The sequence below is a fragment of the Halyomorpha halys genome, unplaced genomic scaffold (genome assembly GCF_000696795.3).
Source record: "Halyomorpha halys isolate HHAL.00 unplaced genomic scaffold, Hhal_1.1 Scaffold908.1, whole genome shotgun sequence".
NCBI classification, from domain to species: Eukaryota; Metazoa; Arthropoda; class Insecta; order Hemiptera; family Pentatomidae; genus Halyomorpha; species Halyomorpha halys.
The window spans coordinates 597252-616500 of NW_027115706.1; the positions used below are offsets into that span (position 1 = coordinate 597252).

General features: G+C 31.0%; 1 protein-coding gene across 2 annotated transcripts in view; it reads right to left on the reverse strand.

Annotated features, from left to right (window-relative positions):
• The window catches only part of LOC106687012 (fatty acid synthase), a 37477-nt gene that overhangs the window by 13498 nt on the left and 4730 nt on the right, over window positions 1–19249 (reverse strand). The window contains exons 2-22 of one of the 2 annotated variants that reach the window (XM_067052728.1): window positions 16478–16622; window positions 15234–15386; window positions 13920–14090; window positions 13646–13846; window positions 13335–13573; window positions 13025–13255; window positions 12737–12946; window positions 12304–12438; window positions 11017–11250; window positions 10746–10935; window positions 8010–8242; window positions 7553–7854; window positions 6856–7009; window positions 6478–6585; window positions 4790–4886; window positions 3133–3381; window positions 2857–3024; window positions 2602–2780; window positions 2227–2382; window positions 1917–2150; window positions 1173–1357 (exon numbers count right to left, since the gene is read on the reverse strand). In XM_067052728.1, the coding sequence (XP_066908829.1) occupies window positions 1173–1357; window positions 1917–2150; window positions 2227–2382; window positions 2602–2780; window positions 2857–3024; window positions 3133–3381; window positions 4790–4886; window positions 6478–6585; window positions 6856–7009; window positions 7553–7854; window positions 8010–8242; window positions 10746–10935; window positions 11017–11250; window positions 12304–12438; window positions 12737–12946; window positions 13025–13255; window positions 13335–13573; window positions 13646–13846; window positions 13920–14090; window positions 15234–15386; window positions 16478–16607 (3959 nt within the window). In that variant the 5' untranslated portion in view covers window positions 16608–16622. Of the gene's footprint in view, window positions 1–1172; window positions 1358–1916; window positions 2151–2226; window positions 2383–2601; window positions 2781–2856; window positions 3025–3132; window positions 3382–4789; window positions 4887–6477; window positions 6586–6855; window positions 7010–7552; window positions 7855–8009; window positions 8243–10745; window positions 10936–11016; window positions 11251–12303; window positions 12439–12736; window positions 12947–13024; window positions 13256–13334; window positions 13574–13645; window positions 13847–13919; window positions 14091–15233; window positions 15387–16477; window positions 16638–19249 lie in introns of both variants that reach the window. The other variant, XM_067052729.1, reaches the window with a different exon arrangement.

Genomic DNA, 19249 nt, shown 5'->3' on the forward strand with positions numbered 1-19249 from the left:
ACTAAAACTTGAACAATAAGTACATTTGATGAACTACCTAACAATCAGTAAATAATGTGTGTGCATAAAATGTATTTATAATTCAATTTATACTAATATTTATTTATATTGGAAGAAGATAGTTGACCATATGAAGTAGATTGGAGGAAGATAGTCTGGGTGGCGGTCAATAAAGGTTTCAAAATAGTTACAAAAAACAATTTATTGTTAACCAACGTTTCACCCCACTTTGTAGGGTTTCGTTAGGGCTAAATGAGAAAACAAGATACAAACATTTTAGAATTAACAGAACATTAAAGATAGAAACATTTTTAAAAAAATGTTTAAAAAAAAGTTTATAAAGTATAAAGAAAAAATAAAATTAATAAAATATTAATAATAGCAATATGAGGAAATATACATGTTGGTAGACTGGAGGCAAGTTGTGAATAAATATAACCAGGTGTGATATAAGTTTTCAATATAGATCTAGACACAAATTGTAGGAAACTACTCATTAAAATTGGTTTTAAATATGGTAGAGAGGTAGATGTACAAGGTACAACAGATAGGTGGTATAGATATGGTATAGGTGAGGTATAGTAGTACCTATACCTGTATACCTGTACCTTATACATCTACTTCTCTACCATATTTAAAACCAATTTTAATGAATAGTCTCCTACAATTAATTTGTCTAGATCTATATTGAGAACTTATCATATCTGATTATATTTATTCACAACTTGCCTCCAGTCTACCGACATGTATATTTCCTCATATTGTTATTATTAATATTTTATTTTTTCTATATACTTTATAAACTTAACAATTTTTTTTAAATGTTTTTTATTTTTAATGTTCTGTTAATTCTAAAATGTTTGTATCTTGCTTTCTCACTTAGCCCTGATGAAGCCCTGCAAAGTGGGACGAAATGTTGGTTAACAATAAATAGTTTTTTGTTACCATTTTGAAACCTGTATTGACCGCCACCCGGACTATCGTTCTCCAACTATATTTATTTATTTATTTTGACTAAGTTTTACTGATTTCTGAAAATTGTATATTTTTATGGCGATCAAAAATCTCTTATTTCTATTAATTTAAATTCATTATATTTTAACCATCTGTGCATCAAAAAAATGTTTACACAAAATAAAACAAAGCGTGCTTGTGGGAAAAAACTATATTACCTTAAGAGATGTGGGTTTTTAAAGGAGGTAGTTTGCTCTATTAGATCATGAACAGCTGCAAGAGAAGTATACTTATTGACAAAGTAATATAATCTCTGAATTTCTTGGTTTAAATGATTGATTAAATTTGATTTCCAGTTATTGTCGTGTATGATGAAAATTGGTTTTTCGACTTGTTTCTTTACCTGTAAATTCAAGATATAATAATGATTAAATTATTATTAATAGAAATAATTAAATAATAATGAGATAAAATAAATAATTAAATTTTTCATAAAATATAGAGTCATCATTTAAACTAGAAATATAATTCTGATGAATCATGATTCAGCCTAAAATAGAAAAATTTGTAAATAGTATTTTAAAAAAAGATCGGTAACTTTTTAATTTTCTGTCATCTAACATGGTCATTAAAATAGTTGTTATATTCCTCAAGTTCATTTTTAATTGATATATTCTTCATATTTTATCAAGCATTAGCATAAAAATTTAAGAAGGAATCTTGACATTCTCATTTTCATTATCATAGAACCTTTTAGATATGAGTTGACTTAATAACATATGTATATATGCTAAAATATTTAATTATATTGAAGTTATTACTTGAACATTTATTGTGTTAAGCCAAGATTTGAACTTGGGTCCTTCAGCATAATTACTGGTGCTCTACATATTAGGTCAATTCAATTTGAATTGAACACGTAGTGTGTGTGTGTGTGTGTGTTTTCATAAATCTGGACTTACCGTTTTACAAAAGAAATAGCTCTCATTCTTAATAATCTGCTTGCTTATTATCGCTAAGGTAGTAGGAGGTCTAGGACCTTTGTAGATCAGGAACCCACCCTCAGAATTGTTAAGAACTTTTAATGTATTATCAAGAAGACTGCTCCCACTAATGATTAAACTGAAACTGTCTGTGTTTTCACTCAGATCTATATTGAGCACCATAGTGTCACTGGCTACAGTAGACATTTTTACCTAAATTAAAAATGTAATAAGTACAAATTTACAAAAAAAAAACAGAGAGATAAATATTCCTTTTTAAATATTTTACCTCTATATCATTCTGCTTCCTTAAAATATCATTAACAACATCTGGTGTGGAAATGTTTTCCAAAATTTTTATTACATGTAGTTTTGGATGTTCTTCATTATTTTTTCTGTACAAATTATCCAAGATAATCAACAAACATGTTTGGAAGAAATCATCCTGTAATCAACAATTTTCATTAAAAAAGTATAGAAAACAACAAATATAAATAAGGTGGTACCTGGAACAAGAGCATTCTCAGTTGAAAGCTCTTTTTTTTTGACTTTTTTAGATTACTCTAATTCCATTTTATTACTTACCAAAGTTTCAAAGCTGTATCATAATTTTTAAATTGGTAGCTACAATAATTTTAATTATAAATGTTAAATATTTACTCACTTCAGTTTTGTTGCTAACTTCAAGGTATGGTACGAACTTAGGCAATAAAAATTCTGTTGTCTTTTCAACTGCTGACAGTTTCTGTAGCGGTAAGTTTGGATGACTGGTATATGGCAAAAGAATCTCAATGCCTTGACCCCAAATGAATCCCATATCCATATTGTATATCAATGTAAAAACTACAACAAAACAATTTCAATACAAAGATTGTTATAATCAAAACAAAACCAAGTTGAGGAATAGAAATCAATTTACCTTTTCCACCCTCAGGAGGAAACGATGAGAGATCAATGGTAATCCTCTCAATATATGATACTAATTCTAGTTCATTATTTTCAATAGATTCAAAATACTCAACAATTTTAAAAATAGCATCAAGGAAAGATAACCAATCGCCAGTCCATTTTATTTCAGCCTCTACTTCTACACATGAATAAATAGTTGTTAATATTTGGCTATTATAGAATTTTCAAAGCTATTCATAGTAATTTAAATAAGTAAATAATACAGAATCATTTTCGGACACACTACCATTTCCAGACAAGTAAAGATTATTGATCAGCTGAAGTTCAGGATGGACTGAATATCCTAGCACTGACAAATAAGTGTAAACTTGATGAGCTGAAATACATTGTGTTTTCCTTTCAATGATACTTAGTGGTTCGGTGTTATATCCTTGAAGGAAAGTATTGATTTTCCCAGCAGCTACAAGATTATTTCCTTTGCATATTTCCCATACTCCAGAGCCTCTTAGAAATGACATGAAGACAGATGTATCACCTAAAAAAACAAAAATTAAATTTGTACATATCTTAAAGTTATACTGTTCTAATTAATAAATAAATCTTCCAAAAATGTGATGGATAAACCTTTGGACGATGACAATTACTACCTCTAGAATGATAAATAAAGATATATAAGAAGATGGTCAGGGTTGCGGTCAAAAGAGAAACAAAAATAGTTTACAGCTATTCCTTTTCCGACGTTTCGCCCCACTTTGCTGGGCTTCATCAGGGCTGTTCAAAGCAAACGGTTGAACAGAAAGAAACAATGAAGCGGAAGCATGGAGGAGTGGGGAGGAGGTAGCCAGCCAGCCGTTTAATGGCTATATTTCAATTTCAAATACGTCGCATACACAGGAAGTAGTGATAAAGATATGATGAAAAATTTAACATTTAAACACCAAACATTTTTCTATTATACTTTTGTTTTTGTTTTTTTTCACCTGTTTGTTATCTCTTTATCACTTATGTTATCTATCGCTGCATTTACTTATATTTATTCATCTATGTTTTATTAACTTTCACATTTACTTTGTTTTTGTTTTTGTAAACTTTTATTTCACATGTTTCTATTAACTTATTTCACTTCTCATTATCATCACCTATATGGTTAACATTCCATCACCTTTTTTCACTTATTTCTATTCTCTATTACTTATTTTTAATCTTTTTATGTACTTCTTTCTACATCTCACCTTGTACTTTTATATATATATTTTTATTTTATTTTGTAAACTTTCACTTCCGATTTTTAAATTGCCTTATTTCACTTTATGTTATTCATGTTACTCCTGTTATCTTTACTATTACTATTATCAGTGTAGATAAATGATTATTTTCATGATATATAAATAATACAGTTCTTATCATTGTTTAATTATTTTTCTTACTTATTTCTTTGTAATTTTTTTTTTTATACTACTCTTTATTTACTTTTACTTATTATTAGTTACTTTTTTTTACAATCATTGTTATTATATCCTATATTGTTTTATTTTCTTCAGTATAATCTCGTATTATTAGTAACAATATGTGTCATTCTAATTTTACTTAGTTATTATTATTATCATATTTTTGTATTTTTCTCTTATCATTTTTCATTTTTTGTCATATCTTTATCACTACTTCCTGTACACGCGACGTATTTGAAATTGAAATATAGCCCTTAAACGGCTGGCTGGCTACCTCCTCCCCACTCCTCCACGCTTCCACTTCATTGTTTCCTTCTATTCAACCGTTTGCTTTGAACAGCCCTGCAAAGTGGAGCGAAACGTTGGAAAATAAATAGTTGTAAACTATTTTTGTTTCTCTTTTGACCGCGACCCTGACCATCTTCTTATATATCAATTTTTACGGTCAACTATATATACATACATAAATAAAGATGATTGATTGATTAAACTTACCTTCGTATTTGACTAGATTCTTAAAAGATACTCCTTGAAATATTATTTTAGTAAGATCTCCATTGTTGAATTTTAAATATTCCTCTAAAACAGTACTCTAAAATGGCAAAATATATTTTATTTATTCAATTCAGTAAGTTCTACATAAAAAGAGAGAAAAAATACTAAGACTAGAACCTATGAAGGTTCATGAGTTCAGTAATTAGGAATAAAGTATCAATTTTCAACTAAAAACTATGCACAGATCTACCCAACATTAAGCTCAACCACCAGATAATATATAGTGTTTTTATTGACTCAGTTGTGGAACAGATGACCCTTTTATACCAAATAATGCCAGTAGCAGAACCAGATGACAGAATTAATTCAAGAAGATTCATTTAAGAAAAACTTTAACACAAAAAGAATAGAAGGATGGGTCATCAATATGAGTGCATATTATGATTATAACATATCCATAAGGAATATCGAATGGCAGTCTTGGAAAAAATGCCAAGGATAATCTGGTTTAGTGATTAGGAATATCATCACTTCAACCTGGTTCTACAAAATCTGTAACAACTGAGTAAAACTTTTGGGTAGATGGTTAACTTAAAGAATTCTCACACCGCTGAAGAGTGCACACTTAACATGTATTACTAAAGTCTGACATCAATGAAATTACAATGCTAATTTTTCATGTAGATGAGAATTGATAATACATGATATTATGAAGGTTTAATTCCCAATTGATGTACCGGTTATTCTCAATAAATGTACTTTTATTAATTATTTGTATAATGTAATTAATTATTTGTAAACCATTTTTTTAAAAATGAAGATTGAATAAATTAATTTAAAAAGGCTATGTAAAAATCTATCAAATAACTTGATTTAATTTCATTATTTCTTTTTAAAAAAGTAGTTAATATTTTGAGATAATAGATAGCCTTAAAAGCCACGCATTTTTTTTTTTTTTTTTTTTTTTTTTTAATGTGGAGTAACCAAAAACTATTAAATTGTACAAAAAAGCATTGTATTACTCAAGAATTCATGATGATCATTTTTCCTACCAGGGAATAGCAGATCATAGTATTGACATTTTTCTGTGAGAAATTTGATACAAGTCCATGATATTTATTTTTAATGTAAAAAACAGTATTGTTTCTAAGAAAGGTTTGGATAGTATCAGTCGCATCTGTCTGCTTTTGGACATACTCGATATTCCATCTAAGGTCAGCAGCTAAGCTCTTGCTGAGCTATAGGAAGATTCTCCAGGACATCAATAGTCCAGATATTAAATTGTTTGTTGTATTACAACAAAATAATTAAACAGTATTATACCACTATATTTGATAAAGTAACTGTCTATCATGAAGTACTTTATTAAGAACTTCTTCATTACTGCTTAATGTTGTTTCAAAGGTGGTTATAAGAACGATAACTAGAATTTACGTGGTGAAGAGAATTTGAAGTTCAAGAGTTTGTTTGTACTAATTAGTTTGGTGGATATTCAAAAACAATAGCACACTTTTAAAAGTTTTTAATAGGAAGCAAAACCATTTGTAAAATTAAAAAACAAATTATTATTTCATAAAACGATTACAGTGTGGTAATGTGAATCATTAGCATACTCACCTGAAATTCAATTTTTTACAATGAATTTTCTGAAAATTGTTACTAAAAGTTATTTAAAAACTTCAACTTACAATGTATGCAGCACTTAATATAATTGGAGCTCCATTTAAAAAACATTTTGAGAATTTTTCATGCTTATAGTTGTTGTTTGAAAAAGTGATTTCTCTGCTAATTTTAACCTGAAAAATAAAATTAATTGCATTTTTATTAAATTCAAATTTATAAAATATTTTAGAGAATAAGAACTAAAAAGTGTAATTTCTTGGATCAAAGAAATACACATTATGAGAAACATCACCATGAGAAGAAACTTCTTGAAGAATATTAACAATGAATGGTTGACACAAGAAGGGTGTCCATCAGTCTTACTAATTAAGTGTTTACTTGTGGAACTGCACAAAGAAAATCTTAACGACATTCTTATTTTATGAGCAAATAATTTTACTCACATTTTTTCTTCTTTGAAGGAAGGTCCAAGGCCTAAATGTTCCTGCATTATTCCAATTAAGAAGGGTTGCCAAAGAAGGTGTTCCTCGAGACACGGGGAATTCAACTGGAGGATAAAGCTTTTGGACATCAACTTGCACTCCTTCAGTGAACATCCTGAAATATTTTTAAATTTGTTCTTCTTATGTTATGCAACCTACATAAATTAAGAACATGAATTTTGGTCATATTTTGATAATCATTTACTAATTTTAAATTAAGTCCTCTTGCTTGTTATGATCAATCTACTGGTTCATTCATTAGATTCCCAAAAATTTTAATTGCTACATAATTTACTGAATTTTATATTATACTGTACTATGAAGAAATGAATAGTAGGTTAACGTGAATGCTTCTCAAAAGATTAATTTTTCATTATAAGTTATTTTTCTATTTCAATATAAAACAAGGACTTATCAAAGCACTATAGTGTTGTAAATCTCAAAGATGAAACTTCCATGGATAAGAACAAACATAGGGATTATTAGATGTAATTATAAGGACAAAACACATTATAAGGACACTTATGTGGCAAATGTTTTGTTACAAAGTAAATTTCAAAGGGAAGTGCTGTAAAAAAAAAATACAGGAATTAGAAATGAAAATACCAAAGTAAATATAAATGTGATAGCATTATGAACAAGAAAAAAAAAGTCTCACTTTCCAATAGCAGCAAGAAGAAATTTCAAGCTATCAGATTCAGCTCTATTGGTAAGTGGGATATGTGTAGCTTGAGGTAGCATCCTTTTCAAGATAGCTTGTAACAAACCGTGAGGAGCTATTTCGATAACGACTGCATTTTTAGGTATGTGAGCACATGCTTCTTCAAAAAGTACACTGTTGAGAAGATTGTTTGTATGATATTCAGCAGAACTGTACTTTCCCAGATCACTCTCCCATTCATCCTCAGGTACTGAACTGGAAATCCATTTTGAAGAACGAACTTTAGGAGTAGGAATTATCTAAAAAAAAACAAAAAAAAAATCACAACCAACAATAATAATTATTCAACTAATTTAATTATTGACATTATAGGATGTTAAAATCAAGATTCTAAGGAACAAATAAAAAAAAATAATATATTCATTTCTAATTGTTTCTGGTATTTTAGGTTTACCTTTCTCAACTCATCTCTAAACTGTTGCCCCAGTGACTGTATATATCTGCTATGATAAGCAATTCCACCTGTTGCTACACTTCTCGCAAATATCCCTTTCTCCTGGAGCTCATCAACATACTGCTTGACATCTTCTAAAGGGCCAGAAATTGTACAGCTATCTTCTGAGTTGTGACATGCTATATCAATGGTGTCAGGTAATCCAAATTTCTTTAATTTTTCATATCCTAATCCTAAAATGGAATAGAAGTAATACAGCTTACAAAATTAATCAAATATTTTTTTATTAAGTAATATTGCCAATATTTTCTGACATTTAAACATTAATTAGGAGATTCTAATTCAAACCTGAACATTTTCTATCATGTACACATTATGGTAATGGCAATTTTGCTTGTAGAGAAATATGTAAAAAAATTGTTTAACTTAAGGATGTAGAGTACCCTTTTATACTTAATATGAAATGAGCTTTTTTTTTTTTAATAATCATTCAATATTTTATTAGAATACAATGTTTATTTATCATTCAGTTGTGACATAGGTAAATATATTAATTTACATTAAACTATTTCTTTGTTTGTATACAAACTGATGATACATGGTTTTAATTATAAAACTGTAATTAACTTATTAATGAAATATTTTGAATTTGAGGTTTTGTATAGCTGTGAAGCTATTTAATTAAATAAAAAATAAGATATTAAATTAAGTAAATAGTTTACATTATGAAATAGTATCGAAAGTATGAAATTTCTTGCTTCTTCTTCTTCCTTAGCACTATAGTCTGATGTGGGCCTTGGTCTCATCAGGAAGCTTTCACCAGGTGTTCTGGTCCTGTGCTACTGCTCTCCAGTTCCTCATTCCCAACTGTCTATCCCCGTTCTGGCTATTCTCTATCTATAGCTCAGTGGAAATTCCCTTCTAGGTTTAATTTTGAAATATCATTCATTTTCATTCCAGCAATCTGTCCAGCCCAGGGAAGACGTCCTTTGTTTGTAAGTCTCATGACATTAGCTTCTCCAAAAAGCTTGTATATTTCCACATTTTTCATTCTTCTTCATTGGCCACCAACCTTGATTGGACCAAATATTCTTCGAAGGCTCTTTCTCTCAAAAATGAGGATTATATTCTCCTTGCCCCTGGTTGTTGTTGTTGTCTGGGGCTTAAGGGCGTAAAACCCTGAGGTCATCAACGCCCATCCTTGCCCCTGGTTAGAGTCCACGTCACTGACGCATAGATGAGAACTGGATGGATCAATATCTTGTAGTAGAGTAGATTGTTAGATAGTAGTTAAAGTAATATTTTCAATCTCATTCTGATAAATTGGATGGTGAAATAATTCCAATGCCCAAAGTAGCTTCTGTTGGCACTGAAAATTCTTCCATTTATCTCAACGGAAAAATTATATTAAAGAGCAATTTATCTTCTGTATCAAATGTATGATATTTTGTGTTTACATAAATTTTAGAATATCTTAAAGTTAGCATTAAATTCAATTCATTTTGAAAAAAAATATGAAGTCGTAAAGGTTGAAGGGCTGATTAGGTACTAAATGTTAAGTTCAATTTAACACTGTAATATTGTTACAAAAATGATGCAGGTATTCTGCAAGTTAATTTGTGCACCCTAATATCTAACTTGGATGCAGTTTTATGTTCACTATCAATCACAAAAACTTTTTTATTTTTTATAAAGATTTCTTAATTTAAAATTAATCAAACTTAATAAAAAAAACTTTTAATTACAATAACTGTTATTAATTTATTAGAAACGCAGAATTCTGGTAGCCTGAATTTTGTCCAATATACTTAATTGGATTTAAATTCCGTCTCACAGTAATCCAAAAGGAATGAATTGATGAAAAGGTATTGTTAAATAATGTATCTCTACCCTTCAGTTTTTATTCAAATATTTCGATGTATTTCATTCAGACAAGAAAAAAAGGAAAGTTATTTATCTGATCCAAAATAGTGAGAAGTAGGAACCAGATATTTACTAAAACCTAGTTTAATTATAACCCATAATTTTACCCTACCTCCACCTCTCCTTCAACCCCAAAGCAAACTAAAGCCTCCACTCCTATTATTACCAATTGTTTAAACACAAAATAAAATAAAACTTATCTGATTAGTGACTGATATATATATATATATATATGCCTGTTTATATGTGCTGAATAGTTATTCCCATTTTATAATATTAAATATACCCTATGTTCCTCAGTATAAGCCTTGTGAAAGCTTGGGTGCAGGCACAAGTGCGTTTAGTTTAGCGCTGACAAACAATAGGTACAATAAAAAAAAATTGTGCACTATGCCGCGTGAAGGTCTAATTATCGGGTCTACTTTATTAGTTACCATTCCTGATGTTTGTATGCTAACTGAAAGTACACTTGCCCAAGTACAGAATAGAAGTGTCTCAAAAAGTTACTTAATTTTCAAATAGTTCCCCTTTGCCCCAAGTCGGAATTGGAGGTGGGCCGCAGACGTCTTGGAAACCATTGGTCTGTATGAACCGGATCTATCTAAAAAAGAATAACTGCCTGGAAGATTGTTTATTTTAGTGATTTTCTGTTATTATTTTGTCAACTAAACGACCATTCCTGCAATCTTCTCACGATAAGTGGCTCCATATTTGTTTATTCAATTAAATTATTTTCTGCCATTGGTGATCCAGCATTATTTTTGCCACAACTTGTTAGATACATTACACAGTAATAGGAACGGTGATCCTTACCTACAGCTGCCATCAGCCCTGGATCAACTTTAGCCTCGATGGATATCTTCCCGCGATTGTAGGCAGCTAAGATGGCCTGTTGGGCGGTTACAGAGCCATCACAGTATGCACAAGCCAGCTCACCGAAAGAATGGCCAACGATGCCATCAGGTTCCAGTCCTAATTCTTTTATTAAATCAATCAATGCAACCTGTAAATGAACAATGATCATGTTGAGGTTTAACTATTACCGTTTTCTCATAAAGAAAAAAAAATCCAATCTTTAGCGTACTTGTATCGTAGTGATTCCAACAAATGCATTTAATACATTGTTGAATATCGACTGATCGGTATTGGTGACTATATCAATGACATCGACTCCTAGGTGCTTGAGTTCGTTGTGACAAAACTGGACGCATTTCGCGAAACTTGGCAACGTCATTAGGTTTCCGGCCATGCCAGCCCATTGTGATCCCATTCCGGTAAATACGAACCAAAGTGGTCTCTTCTCACCTCCATGGAAAGGCTAAAAAAATAAAAATAAAAGTTTAAATTGCGAGGAGGGTTCACATATTGCTTCAAGTAAATTCTTTCCAATAACTACGATACTAAATAAGTTCGTAATCATAAAGATCAAATCATTGACATACTATATTCCTTTAATTTTAAATAGAAAAAATTAAATTATTTAAAACGCAGTTTTGTTATTATTCTTTCTCATAACAATCATTATTTTTCTCCAACGTCTCAATCCTTAGGTAATTATCATGGATACCTTAAAACATTCATCTTTTTTACTTACCTTTTATTCATTTTTCATCATTTATTTGTTTATTTAATACCCGATCGGCCTGGTGGGCCTTACATGGTTAATGTAAGAGGTACATTTTTTTTTTGACAATTGATTATGGGGGGGGAGTATAGTCTCAAAGAAAAGACTCCCCTAACTATATACATAGTTATAAATCCAACAAAAATTAAGATAAAATAGTAATCCTTAATAAAATATTAAACAAGCATTAATAACAAAAACAATGACATTTATGGATTTAACAAAATAAATAATTGACTTCTAATGGAAGAAAGATAAATGAAAGTGAATTTAAGAAAAAGATGAAGAGAAAAAAAAAGAAATTAAGGATAAAATTTTAAAGTGACAATAACACAACTGATAGATGTATAATTTATAACAGGATGTCCTTCAGTCTTCGGGTCGTGGTTGGGTTTCCCAAGTTATAGGTCACTGCTACTTTAAATGTAGGCAACTGGGAGTGGAATTTCATGAACCTTATTTTGATGTAATCCTCTACCTTTTTTTCTTAAATAATAATGTTATATTTTGTTGATATATTATGTCGATGGATAAAATCAATATATTAAGGTATTCTTGAAAATGGTATTTCTGAAACGTTGGAGAAAAATAAAAATACTAAAGAAAAATAATGAAAATAAGTTTGTGTTTTAAATTCATTACCTGCTCTGAAACAAGAAATTAATATACAATGTATTAATAAACTAATAAAATGTAAATATTTATTTTTATAATTATCCTTCCTCGTTGTTGTTATGTTTCGGATACCTTAATCAACTTGAATTTCTTGGATGAATCGTCGTCCAAAATTGTGAATCCCCTGTAAATATGATTTTTTATTCCTTTTCCAAATACTCTATGGGTCAGTGCAATGAATTCTTCATCAATGGGCATCTCTTCTACCTGTAAAAGGAATTATTAAGTTCGTACATCGACCAACCTACTCGCTATTATTGTCTGTTTGAAAAGTCAGAAAAGTAAGGCTACCATGGAGGGCCGGAGTAGATCTAACTACTCTTATAATGCCATACAGCAAATGAAGATATCATGCAAATTTGTGTGTGTGTATATATATATAATGTATTGTAATATATATTTGTATTCTGTAACCATACATAAAAATAAAGAGGTTTGAAAATAAAAAAAAGGGCCTAAGTAAAAAAAACGGCTTGTTGTGTAGAATAAATTTATTGTGTCTCACCCTTTTCATAATCTCTGCCAGTCCATTTTCTTCTCGTCCGGATAAAAGAACAAGCCGTGGTATTCCGTCAGGTGGTAGAACTCCTACTTCAGGTTGCCTTTTCTTCGTTTTTGAGTGCTTCCTAATTATGGCATGTCCGAAATCTCCAGTAGCTGACATGTTGCTAACCGCTAAATAATCTCCTTCCAATGGCGTTGGTTCAGTTACTACCTGTTTTGAAAAAAAAAATAGTTTTTTTGTGTTCACGAAAATTACAATAATTAAGAAAGAGGGAAAAGCGACTCTTGCCTTCAGTTTTCCAGCTACCAAGGAAGGCACCATACTGTTAGGGCTGGAATAATATAAATTTGGCGGAATCATTCCATACTCCGAAGCAATTATTGTTTTGAGTACTCCTAAGCATCCTGAAGCTGCTTCGGTATGGCCGACATTAGATTTTATTGATCCTATAAGCAGTGGTTCTTTTCTATCGGTCAAAAATACTTCTGACACAGCATTTAGTTCGGATGCATCGACAACCTGTTGGTAGCACATATATAATGACACAATATACATAATTTTTTTGAAAATTTATTTAAGATCATTGATGAGTTCTTACTTTGGAAGCACACCCAGAGGCTTCCAGGTAACTTATCTTTGAAGGGTCAATCTTACATTTCTGATACAAGTTTCTTAAATGATTGGCAATAGGTATATCAGAGCAATCTGAGAGAGGGCTGTTTTTTGAACCGTAAAGTGAAGAGTTCACACCGATCAGTGTACCATAGTTGCGGAGTGCGTTTTCCTTCCGTTGCAAAAAGAATGCGACGCATCCTTCCGATCTCGCATAACCATCGGCTATAGATAGAAAAAGTAGAAAAAATCAATATGAAGGACACTGATCAAGTGTTAGATTGGAAAGAGGCTCACCATCATTCGAGAAACACTTAGTTTTTCCATCTGCATTTAACCTTCCCAAACGATGGTAGTGATACGACACTTGTGGCATAAAGATAAGATTAGTGCAAACTACCAAAGCACCACTTGCGAGTCCTCGTGCAATCTGATCCTTAGCGTACCGAAGCACATACAAACCACCGTTCCAGGATGAATCGCATACATAACTAGGTCCTTTGAAAATAATACAAAAAATTAAAATCATGTTAAAATACAAAGGAGGAAAAAAAGTTATTCCCAAACTTACCTCTCAGATCGAGATAATATGCAATTCTATGGGCTTGCATTGACACGGCATGCGATAGAATGGTTTGGTCTAAACGTTTTTTTGTTATCAAGCACTCATATTCTGTTTCAGCTAGTGAGGATCCTATCAAGGTTGCTGTGTTCGAACCAGCCAAATCTGACGGATTAACACCTGAGGCATTTATAAATCAAATATTAATGTAGAATAATTATATTTAATGAAAATTATAATCCTTTAAGTAAATTCGTATTATAATAGGTATTTTATGGGTAATATCTTGAGAAACCTATAAATGGATATACTGTTGAATTAAAACTATGAAGCATTGGAAAATATCTGGCGTCTCCATTCACTCAGCTTATACAAACATAGTTTGCTTTAACTTCCCTTATATTAGTACAATTAATTTTATTTTTTTAGTTGACCTTTTTAATCTTCTAAAGCAGCATCTGTAATGTTCAAGAAGATGTGTTGTTTTCGAAAACTAATAAAAAGTTAAAGGTTTCCCAAGAAAACCTATGTTAACTACTTTAAAAACCACAGGCACAAAGTCTAATTCACGGCATCATTGCTAGTAAAATACTCAATCTAAATAATTCAATTAATTATCTATTAAAATTATTCTATACAATTTTCCACAAAATATATTTTTTCATTATTAATTGCCTATAAAAATGACTCAAACTTTTTTTTTAGAACCTCGTTAGGATAAGACTTTGTAAAATTTGTATCAAAATCGTTAGAACCATCTGGTACTGCAGTCTACAAAAAAAAAGGTTTTCCGGATATGACGCACAAGGTGCCCAATTTGATAAACATGCCTTAGGAGTTTTATTCTCATAGAAATTGTTTAACAGGGCTTAAATGTTGAATGTTCAGAAAAACCTTCTTCTAAAGAAAATTTAATTTAAAAATAAATAAACAGTTACCATTGGTAGCAATAATAAACTATAGATAAATAAAACATATTTAAGAATTTTATAAATAACTAAAGGTGAAGAAAAAGAAAAATAGAGACTGGAGTTCAAATCGGAAAAAAGCCGAGACACATGGAAATAGTAAGTAAAAGTTAATTTATAGTAAGTAAAAGTTACATTCTAATATTTTTAGTAAACATTTAATATTTCAGTACTATGGAAAAACAAGCAAGCTGCGAAAATTAGTTAATCTTTTGCTAAATTTAATAAGATCATTTCTCCGCACCAAACTGTTCTTTAACTAGTTCATCAGTAAACTTGGATTAAAGTACTCTCATTAACAATTCTATTTTTTTTAAAGTATTTAAAAATTTGTAAGAAGAAATAATATACTTACCAGCATCACAAATAGCTGAAAATCCAACTTCCATTACCAGTTTGGTTTGTGGATCCATGCTCTCTCCCAATTTCGAATGAACACCGAAAAATGTCAAATCCAGGTTATATGGATCATTAAGTTTGCCAAGAAAATGAGGTACACCTAATTCACCTGAAATAAAAAAAATATTTTTATTTAATTATTATTTTTGTAAGGTATTTATTTAGTAGGGGGCAGAGTTAGCAGCGTGGCTACGCGCCTGTCTACCAACCCTAAGGTTGCGAGTTCGACCCCGGTCCCATCCGGGATTTTTATAATCATAAACTCACTCGCAGCCCCTCCCCCCCAGGCATTCGTGAGGCCCATTAGCCAATGGGTGGAACTCACAAAAAAATAGGCGTGGGAGTGACGAACCCACCCCTACGAAAAACCAAATCAAGAAACGCGCGATGTATTTCTTAAGACATCACGCGAGGACTTAGACCTACATGGTCTGTCGCTCATATAATATTATAATATATTTATTAATAGTATAGATAGCAAAAATTATGAAGAGTTAGCTGAATGATTTGAAGAAGCATTAATGACATCTAGAATTTAGTCATAATATTATAAATAATAATAAGATAAATAAATAATAACGAGAAATAATTTAAGGCAAAATGTAAGCTTACTATGTAACATGACGAAAAATATTCATGGTATCTGATTTTAACCAGTTTATTTACTCTCAGTCACTCGTTTTTTTAGGGTTGAGTGGCCCAGAAAATGTCTTCCAAACTACGCTTCGACAATATCCACTGATTTTCAGACAACAAACATTTTGAGGGTAAAACCTGGATTCGAACCGGATTAGTTCAGGACATAATGCCAGCGAGGCTACGTCACTCCGTTTTAAATAATACTTGATATTTAATAAAAATATCATAAAATAAAATAAAAAATAATTGTTTACGGCTAGTAAGTATCCCAGCGCCGTATTGGCGTATCGAATCTTCCTATTTTTGTACATAATTATTTTTATGAAATATATAATCCAACTAGAAGAATCACGGGGCATGGGGTAGGCTTTCCCTTTTCCCCCTTCATTCCAAAGCCCGTGATATTCTGAGGGATACAGTGAGTTGGCCGTGAATGTCTATTAAATATCAGACAAAACAACTTTCTCCCAGGACATAACATGTATTACTAATGCATGCAGATTCATTCACTGAGTCGCAATTACAATATTGAATTGTTTGCATCGAAATGAGTTCGCTCACCTTTATCCCATCTCCGGTTGTCTGAGGTCACTCCACTGATCTTGTTGAAGAGCATTTCTTTCAAGGTTTCCACATCGTCGCAGCCGGGAAAACGCCCAGCGATACCAGCAATCACTACTTCATCTTCCATTTTATTTAGATGTAGCTGTAAATAAGTAAACTATAAATAATTATTACAAAAAAAGAGAAAGAAAATATAGAGATAAATTATATTACATATATTTAAAAATATAACTATTATGGAACCCTGGAACATGAACTTAAGAATTTAACTTAAAAAAATATTGTTTTCAGCATGTGGCAATTCCGCATTCACTCATCACCTTTCTTTTTTTATTGACAAATTATTCCCCTATTATTAAATTTAAAAACAGAACTAATTTTATTACATTTATTTTTAATTGCTATAGACGTATGATGACTGTTTTGTGAACTAAAAAATATGTGAGTAGAGCGTTCAATCCTACGACACACCCTCCAGCAAGCATGGTGGGCCGCTCTCATTGTTGGTCAGCGAGTCCAACCAAGCCGAGAGGAATTTCCACCGACCATCTCCACATCCGCCACCTGTGAGACGCTCCCCTACGCGGTAATGAGACGGCGCGAGGCCGAATTAAGGGACCTACACCCGGTAAATATAATTAACATTATAGCATTGCGGCGTATAAGATGGGCGTGTAAGGTTGTAGGGCTTAGTAACGAGCGGATCCCTAAAATGTTAATAAACACTGAACCTACGGGTAAACGTCCGAGGTGTAAACCGAAACGTAGATGGGAGGATTGCGTTAAAACTGGTTTAGTGGAATTGGGTTTGGACGGGCGTCACTGCAAGGATGTATGCGGGGAGCGCTTGGTGGTATCGTCATCGAACCATCGGGTTCGTTTGGCCTTCATTATATATTATATAGGTGTATGATACATAGAGCGATCCTCTGAGCCATAATTTAGGATATGAAAAACAATTAGATATCTGTAATATCTGAACAGAATTGAACTATCAACGGAAGTAAACTATGGACTAGTATAATTAATGAAACATTAATAACTATAACTTGTGTCTATGACAATATAGTCGTCTATTTATGTACAACTAATTTTGCCCAGCTCTGAGTTAAAATAATTGAAAATGAAAATAGGTATCGCTACAACACATGAAAGGGTCAGGGATTCAGGATTCAGTATCTTGTAAGGAAGTACTGTTTCTTGAACAACGGTTATGCAAGGAGGCGATTTGTTCATGATCACGCTCAACCGCCTGATTTTTCCCCAATTTAGAATATACCCAATTCATCGATCACAGGCGTTGGGATCCCCGTAGGGTGTGTGAAGACACAGTGTAAATATGTATTGGCTAAGTGGACCTTCTTTACCTTCCAAGACCAACTGAGCTCTGAAATAATGAATAACTGAAACGCCTTAAAATATTAATTTATGAATAGGAATGTGGCATTATAGATAAATTCGTGCTATTCAGAGGCTTTAGCAGTTATATGTTGGTAATCATTTTTTTTTTTAAACTTTATTTTATGCTCTTACCAAAAATATTGTAGTCATCTGTACGAAATAGGAAAAAACATTCACTTTTCGTATCATAATTTATATAAAGTTGAAAATAAAAGTTAAAATTTTTTTTTAAAAAACGGATGTTCTACCTGACACTTAAGTTATATTCTGTTCGTATACCCATGTGCCTTTCTTTATCTCGCATAATTGCATCACAGTTTATACTAACTTCCTCGTTGCACGACCTGAATATAAGAAAGTAAAAATGATTTAATTTGAAATAATAATTTTAAATTAGACAAATGGATCTCGGATAAACCACTCGTGCGGCTTACAAGGTCCTCGCATATCCTATACAGCTCATCTCATTCAATTCAAATATATGTTAATGAGAAAGAAGGTCGTGCTCTTTAATTGATTGAATAATATATGTGTGATTTTATATAATCACATAACGAAATTAACAAAACTTTAATTATAATGATATAATAATCATTAGAAATAAAATATGTAGGGTATTACTTATATAATCAAAATTATTTTATTGGAAATAAATAAATGTATATAATGTGAAACCCCATGACTCATTAAGGGTCATGGGTTCAGCACTTTGTAAGCACTGGTTGTAGAACAATTGTTATACAATAAGGTGATTTTTCATGATCACGCTCAACCGCCAGTTCCCCAATTAAGACTGCTCTAGGAAGCTGGGTGGACCTCAGGAGGGCTCCATAACCGACAGGGTTGACTCTCGGCTACAGTGGAACTGAAAATAATTATCTGCCCAGTCGGATTCGAACCCGGGTACTTGGAGTTGGTTTATTAAATATAATATATAATTGTATTATTATGCAATTAATAATAATGTAATTGACAATATAATTGTATCATATTAAATATAATATATGAGTGTATTGTTTAATGTATTTATATAATAAATATATAGTTTAATTTAATAATTTTTTAAAATTATTATTATATGATAAAACGAACCACTAAGAACGAAATTGGTATAAGTCATTTTTCTCATCACTATTCATTTTTATTTAAAAAAATAATTAATTGCTGAATATATAAGCTCTTATAATATTTGATATGTTTGTGATTAGACGTAGTCAATCACAAACATATCAAATATTATAAGAGCTTATATATTCAGCAATTAATTATTTTTTTAAATTAAAATGAATAGCTCTTAATGGTTTGTTTTATCATTGAATAATAATAAAACAAAATATTAAATTAAACTATATATTTATTATATAAATA